The sequence below is a fragment of the Molossus molossus genome, unplaced genomic scaffold (assembly GCF_014108415.1).
Source record: "Molossus molossus isolate mMolMol1 unplaced genomic scaffold, mMolMol1.p scaffold_m16_p_5, whole genome shotgun sequence".
NCBI lineage: Eukaryota > Metazoa > Chordata > Mammalia > Chiroptera > Molossidae > Molossus > Molossus molossus.
In genome coordinates this window covers 117140675-117155909 of record NW_023425388.1, presented here as the reverse complement: position 1 = coordinate 117155909, position 15235 = coordinate 117140675, and the positions used below count along the sequence as shown (strand labels likewise).

Genomic DNA, 15235 nt, shown 5'->3' with positions numbered 1-15235 from the left:
CTCAGTGCCCTGTGAGGGGAGGCCGTGGCTGGGGCTGTCGGGGGGCTCAGTGCCCTGTGAGGGAGGCCGTGGCTGGGGCAGTCGGGGGGCCCCGTGCCCTGTGAGGGGAGGCCGTGGCTGGGGCTGTCGGGGGGCTCAGTGCCCTGTGAGGGAGGCCGTGGCTGGGGCAGTCGGGGGGCCCCGTGCCCTGTGAGGGGAGGCCGTGGCTGGGGCAGTCGGGGGGCCCCGTGCCCTGTGAGGGGAGGCCGTGGCTGGGGCAGTCGGGGGGCCCCGTGCCCTGTGAGGGGAGGCCGTGGCTGGGGCAGTTGGGGGGCTCAGTGCTCTGTGAGGGGAGGCCGTGGCTAGGGCAGTCGGGGGACCCCGTGCCCTGTGAGGGGAGGCCGTGGCTGGGGTAGTCGGGGGCCCCGTGCCCTGTGAGGGGAGGCCGTGGCTGGGGCTGTCGGGGGGCTCAGTGCCCTATGAGGGGAGGCCATGTGCTGGGGCTGTCGGGGGGCTCAGTGCCCTGTGAGGGGAGGCCGTGGCTGGGGCAGTTGGGGGGGCCCCATGCCCTGTGAGGGGAGGCCGTGGCTGGGGCAGTCGGGGGGCCCCGTGCCCTGTGAGGGGAGGCCATGTGCTGGGGCTGTCGGGGGGCCCCGTGCCCTGTGAGGGGAGGCCGTGGCTGGGGCGGTTGGGGGGGCCCCGTGCCCTGTGAGGGGAGGCCGTGGCTGGGGCAGTCGGGGGGCCCCGTGCCCTGTGAGGGGAGGCCGTGGCTGGGGCAGTCAGGGGGCTCAGTGCCCTGTGAGGGGAGGCCGTGGCTGGGGCGGTCGGGGGGGCCCTGTGCCCTGTGAGGGGGGGGCGTGGCTGGGGCAGTCAGGGGGCTCAGTGCCCTGTGAGGGGAGGCCGTGGCTGGGGCAGTCGGGGGGCCCCGTGCCCTGTGAGGGAGGCCATGGCTGGGGCAGTGGTGGCACCAGGCGGCCGAGAAGGTGTCACCAGCAGGCAGGCAGGGTTGCCCTCACTGAGGGCGGGGGTATCACTACTTTATTCACTGGTTGGACCTGAGAGCTTATCCCTCCATGCCCAGCGGCACCTCGGTGCCCAGGTGCTGACGATCCAGGACGCCTGGGGGTCTCCGGAGTTGTTTCTTTTTCTAGCTTCTGTTAGAAAATTTGAAAGCTTTCCTAGAGGTGATTTAGGGTTGCCGTTTGTCCCCCTGAAGACGGACACCTGTGACTTTCTCTCCCTTTGCACTGCACCAGGTTTCGTTTACATTTGGAAGCCGGGTGAGAGGGACCAGTGGCTGGCTTCGGAGTCACTCGGCCTCGCTCGGAAGCTCTCCGCCTGGTGCGTCCCCTCTCCCACCGGTATCTAGACACTTGCCACCAACAGAGGAGTGGAATTGGGGGCGGAGGTTTCTCTTTTCTGCTGACTCTCTAATCTCGACTCAGATCTGAAGTACAAATGTGGAGAGCGCGTGGGCTGCGGAGTTGGAAGAAACCCGTTCTTATTTCTGACTCGGTACTTACGAACCTCTTGAAGACTTGGTTAGCTCTGAGACGCGAGCCACTTCCTGGAGGGGGTGTGCGTGTGTACGTGTGCGTGTGCGTGTACGTGTGCGTGCGTGTGTCTGTGTGTGCATGCGCACGCGTATTACATGAGACTGTGCCACACAGCACGACCACAAAAAGGCGTGTTCTGTTTTCTTGGCCTGAGCCAGTGATCTCTCTGTTTTTTTTTTGTTTTTTTTTGCATCCTTAAAAAGGTACACCAGTGTTTACTATGTTGCAGTCTTCAGTGAGACCGATTTAAAACAGACCCAACCTTGGGGGGGGGGGTGCCCTGGGAAGGGAAGGACATTCTGTGCAGCACTCGAATTCTTAATTCACATCGAAACAACGGATTTGTCCTTCTCCGGTCGTGCACTGCATTTTGCACGGGGTAGGCACTTAGGGTGTCATCACACTGTAAGAATATCGAGGAGGGCCCGGCCGGTGTGGCTCAGGTTGAGCGTCGACCCTGCACCAAGAGGTCGGCAGTTCGATTCCCGGTCAGGGCACATGCCCAGGCTGTGGGCTGATCCCCAGTGGGGGGCGTGCAGGAGGCGGCCAGTCGATGTTCTCTCTCATCGATGTTTCCATCTCTCTCTCCCTCTCCCTTCCTCTCTCTCTAAAATCAGTACAGGAAAACAAAACAATTTTTTTTAAGAAATAAATAATGTTGAGGAAGGAATCTGAAGGCCTGTGTGTAGTCTTGGCTCCTTTGCTGACTGATTTTTGTGTTTCCTGCGCGTCCCAGACTCTGAACGTGTCTCGGTCCAGCGCTGTGAGCAGGCCGCACCCCGCTCGTACTTTAGTTCATCAGAAACTCATTCCGGGAAGACTTGGGGGCCCAGAAAAGGAGATGGAAGCGGCTGGATCCACCTTGGACCCCACATTGCCAGCCAGGGAGGAGAGACCACGGGCAGGATGTTGTCCGCTGATGCAGGTGTCTCGCGGGCCAGGAGTTCGCCACATCGGGAGGCGCAGACCTTGAAGGGAAGACCGGGGTCTTCATCACAACAGACACAGCAGCAGCAAAAACGTAAAATGGCAGGACAGGAAGGCGCAGGGTTCGAGGCAGGTGCAGCGCAGCCGGAAGACGCCGGAAGCGGTGGGGGGGCCTCCCACACGAGGGGGCTCCGGTGCCGGGAGCTCAGAACTCTGAGCTCCCCTCTTCTGCTCGGCTCCTGCATCTCGTCATGTTCTTCTCCACGCGGCGCTTTTCTCGTCATCGTTTCGTTTTCGGCCCAAGTCGGTGAGACCTGGGGAGCCAGAGCCCTCCCTGCTGGACTGTTTCCTCGCCTGTCTTCCTGGCTTCCGGGGAGAAACAAGCCCCACCAGAACAATGTATCGGAGATGTGGCCGTTCTTGTCTGATACTCCGGATTCTCACTGCGCCCTGTGTCAGGCCGCCGTCGCCGGACAGCCGGTCCGGAAGTTCGTGGCCAGCACTTACTCTGGTCACGTTCGCAGACGGGTAGGCTGGCGGGACGGCCCTTCTCCGTGGGTCCCCGTTGTTCTGGGGCACCTGGGCCGCTGAGGTCAGGCCCTGGGAAGCTGTGGAAGTTCAGGAGGGCAAGCCCGAGCGTGCGGGCACATCTGATGTCTGCTCACGTGTCCCCCGTCACTGCCGTGTCCCAGGGCAGCCCACCCTCAGCGCAGCAAGGAAGCAAGCTGTCTCTCTCGGAGGAAGGAAGTGTCAGTCGCGGTGGGATGCAGAGATGGGAGGAGAATAAGTCTGACGCGCGCTCTGTGAGCTTTCCTGGGATTTCTGTTCGTGCGGACGTCATGGCCGCGTCTGTGTGCTGTTTTGAATGCCGTCCCTTTCGCTTCATGTGGTTTTGCAACGTCCCGTTGCTTTGCTGGACTCCGACTGGACTTCTGGATCCGTCTGCTGCCAAAGCTTTTGAGGTGCTTATTCACACAGTCTCCGTGGTGTGGGGCCTGGGAATCTTCATTGTCAACAGTCATCAGCTTAGGCTCCTGCACCCTGAAGGCCGGGGTCTCCTCCTTTCTGGAAGGACGTTGGCGCTGTGTCTGCTCTCCCAGCATTACACAGAGTAGCCAGCAACATGTGTGCAGGCAACTCCTCGGGGGTTTCCCCAGCAGTCTCCCCGATCCGTGATGCATGAATTTGCAGTGGAGGAAATAATATTCGGGGTGGAGATGGAGTTTGGAGGGCTGGTGATGGTGATGGCTAGAAAATCTTTCGCATAGTATATATATGTTCACTAACATAAGACATTGAATTAGGTAAGGAGAATTTCTTGTATTTTTATAGATGTCTGATGGGTAATGTTGGCTATACTGCGTAGTTACGGTTCCAGTAGTAGTTATTGGTCATTTTAAAAAAATGAACAGGGAAAAGTTCACAGGTTTAAGGAGAATTTAATTTTTTCCCTCTGTCATTCCTGTAAACCCGGCATTTCGATTCTTCACGGCATTTTATGTAACCTCGCGCGTGTACTTGATTGCCTGGGTGTCGTTAGATAATCTTGGTTTCTTGGCTCCTTCCGAGTTTCACAGCAGTGACAATTGATAGCACGACGGAAACTGTGTACACGGCAGATACAATGTGCATTCTCTTCTTTTTCCTTCTGAACGGGACCCTGGTCCATTTTGAGGGCAGCTTTCTGCCTGGCCGAGCAGGGCGTTACCCTGCCTCCTTGGCACCTGCGACTGGGCCACGTGACTTTGTGGGGCTCAGTGGGACTCTAAGTGGAAGTGATTCGAATACGTGGGTTTGCTGAAGAAGGCGGGATCTTTTGCAGACCCCTGTTGTCCTCGGCTCCTTCCTTCCTGTTGTCTGAGATGGGACAGGACGCCGGAAGAGGAGGCCTGACGTTGGGTGGCGGTCACCCGTCGGCACGTTGAGGGGGAAGGCCTGCGGAGCTTCGACGTCTGAGTCCCGGCGGTATGTGTTCCAGTCCGGCCTGCTCACCGCAGTCCACTCACCGGAGGAAAAAGAGGCATTGCGGCCGCGATTTAGAGGCACCCAGTTCTGTAGCTGAAGATGATTTTGAACTGACACGTGTTTTCTGCAAAAGATGTTCAGTCTAGGTTATCTCCAACTTGAGTTCAAAATGGCTTTTTTTTTTTTTCACTGAATTCTGAAATTGGTGTCGGACTCCTCATCTGAATGGATATACAGTGTGCACATTCCAGTTCTCCAGCCTGCAAGGAAACGCACACTTGGCACACTTGGCAGTTGTGACGTCAACAAATCGGCAGGCAGAACGTTTTAGAACTTTCGTTTGGAAGTAATTTTAAAGATAAAGTTACAAGAGGAGCACGAAGAACTTTCATAACGTATTGCTTTATTTATTTGTTTTTTATCCTCACCCGAGGACATTTTTGCATTTGTCTTCAGATAGAGCGGGAGGGAGAGAGGGAGGAAATGAGGGAGAGAAACATCGATGTGAGAGAGACACATCGACTGGTCGCCACCCACACGGCTGCAGCCAAGGTTTGTGCCCTTAGCAGGAACCGAGCCCGGGCCTCTCTGGTCCGCAGGCCGACGCTCTAACCGCTGAGCCAAACCAGCCGGGGCCATAACTTACTTTTTCGGAACCATTTGAGAAGAGTAAGTTGCACGTCCCTAACCACTGAAATACCCGAGCTCATTTCCTACGAAAAGAAACATTTTTTGCAGAACTGGAGTACAGTTACCAACTTCAGGAATTTAATATTAAGAGGGTATTGGTACTAAGCTGTCCACATGCATAGTTCTCCACCTGTCCCAAAATACCCTGTCTGGTTTAGCACAGGTGTCTCTCCCTGTCTGGTTTGGCACAGGTGTCTCTCCCTGTCTGGTTTGGCACAGGTGTCTCTCCCTGTCTGGTTTAGCACAGGTGTCTCTCCCTGTCTGGTTTGGCACAGGTGTCTCTCCCTGTCTGGTTAGCACAGGTGTCTCTCCCTGTCTGGTTTAGCACACGTGTCTCTCCCTGTCTGGTTTAGCACACGTGTCTCTCCCTGCTTTCGCACACGTGGTCTCCCTGGTTGGTTTAGCACACGGTGTCTCTCCCTGTCTGGTTTGGCACAGGTGTCTCCTCCTGTCTGGTTTGGCAAAGGTGTCTCTCCTGTCTGGTTTAGCACAGGTGTCTCTCCCTGTCTGGTTTAGCACAGGTGTCTCTCTCTGTCTGGTTTGGCACAGGTGTCTCTCCCTGTCTGGTTTGGCACAGGTGTCTCTCCCTGTCTGGTTTGGCACAGGTGTCTCTCCCTGTCTGGTTAGCACAGGTGTCTCTCCCTGTCTGGTTTGGCACAGGTGTCTCTCCTGTCTGGTTTGGCACAGGTGTCTCTCCTGTCTGGTTTGGCACAGGTGTCTCTCCCTGTCTGGTTTGGCACAGGTGTCTCTCCTGTCTGGTTTGGCACAGGTGTCTCTCCTGTCTGGTTTGGCACAGGTGTCTCTCCCTGTCTGGTTTAGCACAGGTGTCTCTCGCTGTCTGGTTTAGCACAGGTGTCTCTCGCTGTCTGGTTTGGCACAGGTGTCTCTCCCTGTCTGGTTTAAGCACAGGTGTCTCTCCCTGTCTGGTTTAGCACAGGTGTCTCTCCCTGTCTGGTTTAGCACAGGTGTCTCTCCCTGTCTGGTTTAGCACAGGTGTCTCTCGCTGTCTGGTTTAAGCACAGGTGTCTCTCCCTGTCTGGTTTAGCACAGGTGTCTCTCGCTGTCTGGTTTAGCACAGGTGTCTCTCGCTGTCTGGTTTAAGCACAGGTGTCTCTCGCTGTCTGGTTTAAGCACAAGTGTCTCTCCCTGTCTGGTTTAGCACAGGTGTCTCTCCCTGTCTGGTTAGCACAGGTGTTTCTCACTGCATTTGGTCGCCAAGCTTCGTGTCCCCTGTAATCTGGAGTCTCCTCCTTTGTCATTCGCGATGGAGACATTTTGAAGATAAACGCCCCTCAGTATGGGTTTGTCTGATGCTTCCTGAAAGGTAGATTCTATTTGTTTATTTTGCGGCCGGAATACCACACGTGGCATTTTTTTCTTGGCATACGTGTCAGGCGGCACACACTGTCCTTGTGACCCATCAGTGGTGTGTTCACTTTGCTCGCTTGTGGTTGAAGTGCTTCCTTCTCCATAGTTACTTTCTCCCTTGAGAAGGAAGTCCTGGGACAGGGGCTCGAAACTGTGTAACCACCCTGTGGCTCTTGAACGTTCCCCCAGCAGTTTCAGCATCCACTGAGGAGACGTGACGGAATTATTGCCGGGATGAAGGTAGAACATTTTCCAGAAATATTTCATCAGATCCTTCTGTTTTAGTGATGCTTATTTTTCGTACATCGATTGCGCTGAGTTTATTTCAAGGTGTTGTCATGGGAACTTCTTTTAGGAAATACAGAGGTAGCCTGGCCAGTGTGGCTCAGTGGTTGAGCATGGACCTTGCACCAAGAGGTCGCTGGTTTGATTCCCGGTGAGGACACATGCCCAGATTGTGGGCTGATCCCCAGTGGGGGGTATGCAGGGAGCAGCCAGTCAGTGTTCTCTCTCATCCATGTTTCTCTCTCTCTCTCCCTTCCCTTCTCTCTAAAATCAATAAAGGAGCCCAGATGATGTGGCTCAGTGGTCAGTGGCGACCCTGCACCAAGAGGTCACTGGTTCGATTCCTGGTCAGGACACATGCCCAGGTTGTGGGCCCGATCCCCAGTGGGGGGCGTGCAGGAGGCGGCCAGTCGATGTTCTCTCATCCATGTTTCTTTCTCTTTCCTTTCCTCTCTGTAAAGTCAATAAAGAAAAAATATTTTAAAATCAATAAAGGAAAAGAAAAATAAATACAGAGATGTAGGGAGGAACATGACTCCATTAGGGTAGTTCAGGGCAGGGTTAGGCAGCGAGGTCCTGTCCACCTCTCTCTGTCTCCCCGATTCAGTAGTATAAGCAGGTCTGACACAAGTGAAGGCGAAAGATCAATTCTATGTAGGGTCTTCATGACAGATTGGACGATGAGATGATTCTCTTCTTTCCTGAAATAGATCTGAGGGTCCCTGTCATCACTGTGCCGACCTGGTGCCGGGGGCCTGGTGCTGGCTGGCCCAGGGGTCAGGGAGGAGTGACCAGAACCGCCTGACCTGTCGATGGTGCCTTTCCCCCCTCGAAGTGGCCCCGTGGTTACCTGTTCTCCTTCGTTCTCGGGCTTCGGCACCATGCAGCCAGGCCACGCCTTCTCCTTTTGGGAGACACAAATGAGGGGGGGCCAGAAGCGAATCCAGGAGGACTTTCTTGGGGAGGACTGTACACTTCCCTTTCGGTGGGCACACGAGCGTGGAATAAGGGCCCCCGCGCCGTGGCTCCTTCTTCCTGAGAGGGACATTTGTCCAGTGTCAAGTCCTGTGTCTCCTCTAGCTGATGTTGCATAACCCTCTCCCCAAAGGCCGTCTGCGTCCTCAGCTTTCAGAGGCTCATGCTCTCGCTTTTCCCTTCCTCCAGCACCAGCAGACGCTTCTGAATCAGCTGAGAGAGATCACTGGCATTAATGACGCCCAGATACTGCAGCAAGCCTTGAAGGTAGGGCCTCTGTTCCGGGTTCGGGTTCGTGGTCCCCTCCCCTCCCCTGCCCACACCTCTGAAGGTCGACTGTTTTGTTTTACCGCCTGGTAGTAATGCTATGAGAAAGGGCTGATACAGTAAGGGACTTTCTTAGCACAACACACTACAGTTCTGAGCGTGTTCGCTTCAGCAGCCTGATGTTCCCGGACGTCATGGAGTGACAGGTGAGTCTCCCTGAGAAACGCTTGTCAGGCAAAGCGGAGGTGCGGTGGGGTGGGGCAGAGAGAGGACGGGGGAGAAGTCGAAAATCAATAGAGGGTCACGAAGAGAAATGTAATTTGGCTGACATTCAGCTGATTGGACCTTAAGAATATTCAACGTTAAGCCGTTTAGTGGCTGCAAGAAATAAAGTGCATCCTTTGGGTGGTGTCTGGTGGCGTGGCCTCGTTTCCGTGGGATCACGCGGCACGCACACTGGAAAAGCTCAGGGAAATGGAAATTGTTTCACGGGTGAACTGCATTGGACCTGACGTCACCTGGGCCACTCCAGGCCTGCCCACAGCTTCAAGTTCTTGTTTCCAGGAATAATTTATCGTCCAGGTGAGCGTCGTCACCGTCATCCTAATGAGAGTGGTCTCACTAGCCCTTGCTCAGCATTTATCGTACTGGGCTCGGTTCTGCACACTTTATGTGGCCTGCATTCTCCTACTAAGCCTGTGAGGTAGGTGTTATTCTCATCCCTTTTGAAAGACTGGAAACAATAAGACACCTGGGAATAAACTTAACCAAAGAAGTAAAGGACCTCTTCACAGTAAACTACAGGTCATTGAAGAAAGAAACAGAGCAAGATATTAAAAAGTGGAAGCACATACCTTGTTCCTGGATTGGAAGAATTAACATCATTAAAATGTCCGTACTACCCAAAGCAATCTATAGATTCAATGCAATCCCCATCAAAATACCAACGACATACTTCACAGAACTAGAACAAATGCTTCAAAAGTTCATATGGAACCAAAAAAGACCTCAAATAGCCACAGCGATCTTGAAAAAGAACAAAGTAGGTGGGATCACATTACCAGATTTCAGGTTATACTACAAAGCCACTGTAATCAAAACAGCCTGGTACTGGCACAAGAACAGGCATATACACCAGTGGAACAGAACAGAGAACCCAGAAATGGACCCAAGGCAATATGCTCAATTAATATTTGACAAAGGTGGCAAGAGCATACAGTGGAGTAAGGACAGCCTCTTTAATAAATGGTGTTGGGAAAACTGGACAGCTACATGCAGAAAAATTAAACTAGACCAACTTACACCATCCACAAGAATAAACTCAATGGATAACAGACTTAAATGTGACTCATGAATCTATAAAAATCCTAAAAGAAACTGTAGGCAACAACATTTCAGACATCACAAGCAGCAGAATTGTCACCGATACATCACCTAAGGCACCAGAAACAAAGGAGAAAATGAACACATGGGACTACATCCGACTCAAAAGCTGAAAGAGATTAGGAAGCAGAGCTTCAAGTGACCTGCTCAGGATCCCACAGCCCGTCTGCGGGGGGCTGGGGGTGGAAGCCCAGCAGCCTGCCCCCAAGGGCCCACCTCGAACTGCTGTTGCGAGAAGCTTGCGGTTCCCTTAGGAAAACGAGCCGGTGTAGGCATTCGGAGAGGAGGCCGAAGAACCGAGCCTCAGCGTGTACGGCGGTGGCGCTGGATGATGGCCCGTTCGCCCTGTTCTGAGACCATGCCCACGTCACCCATGTGTGTTTTCACAAGGTGTCTTTCCCGTTCTCCATCGCCGCTTATGACTCTACACCTGTTGCATTGCCGGGGCACACGTAGGGAATTTATTTATGATTTTTTTTAAATTTGGGAAACATGTAGAATATGTTTAAGGAAATAAGAATGAATTAAGGTCTTGTCCACATTTTCTTGGAGGTAAGTTGTGTGATTAGTAGTTTTGTGTTTTTCTGATGTTTATTTCAGGGACCAGTAGCTGGGTGGTGCTGTGGGGAACTGTGTTTAAGCCTTAACTGTTCCCCATGTAAGTTTGTAAGATGTGCCCCAGCCGCTGTGGCTCAGTGGTTGAGCACCCTCCCATGCACTGAGGTTGCGGGTTCGATTCCTGGGCAGAGCACATGCCCAGGTTTCAGGCTCTAGCCCCAGTAGGGGGCGTGTAGGAGGCGGCCAATCGATGTTTCTTTCTCATCAGTGTTTCTCTCTCTCTCTCTCCCTTCTTCTCTCTGTCTCTGAAATCAATAAAAACATATTTTTAAAGATTTGTAAGAGGTTTAATAATGACTTGACTTTCTCAGTTTTCTTTTGGGATCCACAATGTTATTGATTGATTTCAGACCTTTCATTTTATTTTGAGTATTTTTTTTTTTTTTTTTTCAGCCCTCCAAAGTTAGGAACCTTCAGCTTGCATAAATCCTGGTGCCACTCAGTTTGTCATTGCGTGAGGTAGAATAGGAAATGCACTCAGCCTGTTTCCTGGCCCATAATAAATGCTCAATAAAGTCCTTTTAAAAGGTAAGTCATTGCCCTGGCCTGTGAGGCTCAGCGGTTAGATCGTCTGCCCCCAGACAGAGAGTCCTGGGTTCGGTCCCCGCTAAGGGCACGTACCTCGGTTGCAGTTTGTCCCCGGCCCCATTGGGGTCGATGGGTGGCAACCACTCAATGTGTCTGTCTCACGTCGATGTTTCTCTTTTTCTCTCCTTCCCTCTCTCTCTATCTGAAGAAATATGCAAAAAAAAAAAAATGTCCTTGGGTGAGGATAAAAAAAAATATATAAAATGAAATGTAAGCCATACTGCAACATCTCTGTGCAGAACCCTCCACTGACGTCGTTACACTTTGCATATGTGGTCAGGTTCTGAGGCCTGCTGAGCCTTGCGTTACAAAGATAACCTGGTTACTGATATCTGGCTTTCTTTTCTTAATCCTCACCTGAGGATATTTTTACATTTATCATCAGATAGAGTGGGAGGGAGGGAGAGAGAGACGGAAATATCAACGTGAGTGACACATCACTGGCTGCCTCCCGCACAACCCCGACCAGGGCCGGGGACAAACCGCAACCGAGGTACATGCCCTTGGCCGGAATCGAACCGAGACTCTCCGGTCCGCAGGCCAGTACTCTAACCACTGAGCAACCCGGCCAGGGCAACATCTGGCTTTCTTAATGTTGTTTGAGCTGCTGCGAGCTAAGTCCCTTACATTTATTAAGTGTACTGAGAATGTAGAGGTAAAACTGCACAAGTGGTTACTTTGTTGTTCTGGGAATTCTTAGGCCCCTAGCATCTGCTCTCTTCGAATGTAACTGTCGAGTGACGCCGTGTCCAGGCGTGCTGTCAGCAACACACTTCCGGCAGCACGTAGTCCGGCGGGACCGTGCTCTCGTCGGCGTGGAGCGTTTCTGTCCGGAGCTCCGTGTGTCGTCTGCTGGCCGGCGTCGGTGGTCGGCTGTCGCTTTGTGCGAGCCTCTGACGATTGCTCGGGTTGGCCCGCGGGGTGCATTCGGCTGCCGTCACAGGGAACGCCGTCCCCTGTCCTTGTCCGGAGACGTGCTGCCCTCAGTACTCGCTCTTCACCCCGCGGCGTGGCCAGAGACGTCTTTTCCAGTGTGTTCGTTGGTGTAGACGTGTACGTTGGTGATTGACTTTGGCTAACCCGATAGGCAAGGAATGGAAAACTGAGGAATTAGTAATAAAAGTGATTTTTACATTATATTAGTAGTTTTATTTTGTTTGTTTTTTCTTTGTTGAGTTTAGAGAGAGAGGAAGGGAGAGAGAGAGAAACATCAATGAGAAAACATCAACTGGCCGCCTCCTGCACGCCCCCCACTGGGGATCAGCCCACAACCTGGGCACGTGTCCTGACCGGGAATCGAACCAGCGACCTCTTGGTGCAGGGTCGACGCTCCACCATGGAGCCACATTGGCTATGTTAGCAGTCTTAATGAGCAGGAGCAGGGATTACTGTTGACGTGATAATATCCTTTGTGTATAATGAATGCACAGCACACAGTTAGAATCCCAACCATCATTTAAACTCTGAGACGGGTTTTTGCCGTGCAGTTTTCGTGGTTACGGAGACCACTCTGCACCCCGTGTGCGGACGTACAGAAACCTTTCAAAGTAGCTGACGTTCTGCGCTTGCTGTTTGAAGGACAGCAACGGGAACCTGGAGCTGGCCGTGGCCTTCCTGACCGCCAACAACGCCAAGGCCCCTGCGCAGGAAGAGGCCGCCTACTACCACACGGCGCTGCCCGGCAACGACCGGTACATCAGCGTGGGGAGCCAGGCCGACGCAAGTAAGTTCACCTCTCCTCGACGTCCAGTAGGGGGCGCGGTGAGACATTCCCCGGGAAGTGCAGTTATTCCTGTACCCAGAGGCGGAGGACAAGGAACCACTGCAAACTTGGTTCTTGTAAGTGCACTTACAGGAGCATGTTTGTATCAGCAGTGTGATACATTGTTTCCAGCTTAGGAGTAAACGCTGGATTGAAGTTATTTATCCTTCCGTAGAGCATCTCAGGCCCTGTCTGATGTTGTGACATAGGGAGCAGCGGCAGGTGTTATCCATCAATTTCTAGAATTTCAGATGGGAATGGTCATTTCTTTTATGGATTTTAAGCATTGTAGAGCCCTTCGTATTATTTTTGAAGATAAAATGTTATTTCTACTTACTGATAGGTTTACCATTTAATAGAATTTCCTTTCCCTCAACCCCTCCCCCTCCCCAAAATAAAGATTTTGGAAAAAGATTTACTACCACATAACATCATAGAAACACCCGTACGCACACACAGACACACACCAGCTATGCATACGGCACACTTTTCACGGATTCTAATTTTTCTTCGTAGCATCTATACTTGATGCTTATATAGCAGTGCATTTTTAATAATAGGAACAGTTAGTTATCCCATATTATCATCGTGGTATCATCACTGCACTCTGTAAACGTACGTACTTCTGTGCTTTCTGCATTTGAGACGTTCGAGTCCTTGAATTTGAAGATGATTTCTGATTTTGTTTGTAGACTCTCAAAGTCAGCAGCAAAAAGAAGGACCCAATCACATAGATATTGATGCTATTGATTGGCATTAAACACTGCTTCCTGTTTGTTAGTAAAATACTTGCATTTCAGATTGTCCAGGTATTCCTTATATTTTTGCTTCATTAAGTGATCGTAGGTTAGCCGAAGCTGGGTGCTCCTGTCTCTCACAGATGACAGGCGATAGGAGACGTTTATACACATAAGACGGACCTTACTGTGTCCAACTGCAAGGCAGATGGTGCTTTGGCCTCTGTCTGTGTCTCTAACTTCATTTTCTGCTGTTTGCTGCTCTCCTGTTGCCCTGGGCTCATGCAGAACAGCTGGGACTTCTCCTACCCCACCCAGTGCTGTTTACTTATTTTGTCTTTACATTTGCTCTTCCTTCTGTCTGGAGTGCCCTCCAACCTTCACTTCCAGCCTCGTTTTTTTCTGGGGTCAGGCTGAGCGCGGAGCTGCTGGCTATGGGGTGTTCCCCTGACCTCCAGGTTGGAGCCGGGGCCTCCCCGCCCGGAGAGCGTCCTTTGTCTTACAGGGTGTTCCCCTGGCCTCCAGGTTGGAGCCGGGGGCCTCCCCGCCCCGAGAGCGCACCTTTGTCTTACAGGGTGTTCCCCTGGCCTCCAGGTTGGAGCAGGGGCCTCCCCGCCCCGAGAGCGCACCTTTGTCTTACAGGGTGTTCCCCTGGCCTCCAGGTTGGAGCCGGGGCCTCCCCGCCCTGAGGGTGTACCTTTGTCTTAAAGAGCACCGTGCTATTTTCAAATTCCTTGCTCGTGCCTTTCGTGCTTACGAGACGACGTAACAGGGCGAGAACCCACTGATGTCCCCACCATCCTGCTGGAACGTCCTAGGTTCTAAAACAGTGTTTGTTGAGTTATTTTTGCGTATGGAAAAAGCAGTTTCCAAACCAATGACAGGGAACGAGCTTGTGGCAAGACAGAAAAAAGAAGTGATTCAAAGTGAAAACAGAGACGTGTGCAGACAGACGAGGAAGTAGTATGTGTGGATAACAGAGTTTCCAAAGTTCTGAGACTCGGGGGGAGGGGGGCAGAATTAGGTAGAAAAGGGAAAAATAGGATGTTTTTGATTGAAGGCGACTGCTTAAAGTGCAGGAAACAGGAAGTCGACCAAACACCGTTCAGGTTCCCAGTGACGGGACCTGAGAACAGAAGCTGAGAATTCTGAATGGAGTGGTGGACCCTGGGGCAGGCAGCGCGGAGGGTATGCGGGCATTAGGACCATAAGACTGTTATAGACCAAGTTAAATGGCTCATTTGCTCGGAGAATGTCGGGAAATGTTTAAGCTACGTGTTAATACCTGTTGAGTATTTTTGACAAAGGAATAGTGGAAATGTTATGGATGAAAAGAGATTTCATCTGACCGGTGTGGCTCAGTTGGTTGAGCGTTGACCCTGCACCAAGAGGTCACTGGTTCGATCCCGGTCAGGGCACATGCCCAGGTTGTGGGCTGATCCCCAGTGGGGGGCGTGCAGGAGGCGGCCAGTCCGTGTTCTCTCTCATCGATGTTTCTCTCTCTCTCTCTCTCTCTCTCTCTCTCTCTCTCTGTCTCTCCCTCTCCTGTCCTCACTCTCTAAAATCAATAAAGGAATAAAATAAATTAAAAAAAAAATAATAGAGTGTGTGTGTGCGTGTGCGTGTGCATGTGCACGTGTGTGTGTGTGTCTCCTGAAAAATATCCACTAATTTTATATTCAAGTGAAATTTTATATGTCACTTGAAATAAATGGTAGAGAAATTGGCTTTCTGGTTTCATATCAGCCAACTGACTAATGTGTTGAGTAAGTCTCTTGCCGTTGTGATTTTTTTGTGGATAAAATGTGCTGTCCTTTTAACTAGAGGCTAATTCATAGTTGGTCATTCAACAATTTGGATAGTGTATCCATAAAGTTGGTTTGAGATGATAGAGAAGAAACTGTTGAAATACGACGGAGTGATATTATTAATAGTATCAAACTTGGAAAAATAGCCGAGGAGGTAACAATAACTATTTTCCGTTTTAACGTATTTGTATCCTATATTATGAAGTCTGAAGAAGTATATCTACCTTTAGGAAATAGTCTCAATTCAGCATTTAAATTTTGTGGTGTCATAATGTTAAACCATAAATTTTGTGGTTTAAAACTGAAAAAGTAAGGAGAAGTCATGCA

The 15235-nt window shown here is 51.7% G+C and overlaps 1 protein-coding gene across 1 annotated transcript in view; it reads left to right on the top strand.

Moving 5' to 3' along the window:
• Positions 1-15235, top strand: part of USP25 (ubiquitin specific peptidase 25) — a 131429-nt gene that overhangs the window by 15723 nt on the left and 100471 nt on the right. Inside the window, exons 2-3 of the mRNA XM_036243410.1 lie at positions 7935-8012; positions 12180-12324. Coding sequence (XP_036099303.1) covers positions 7935-8012; positions 12180-12324 — 223 coding nt within the window. The remainder of the gene's footprint in view (positions 1-7934; positions 8013-12179; positions 12325-15235) is intronic.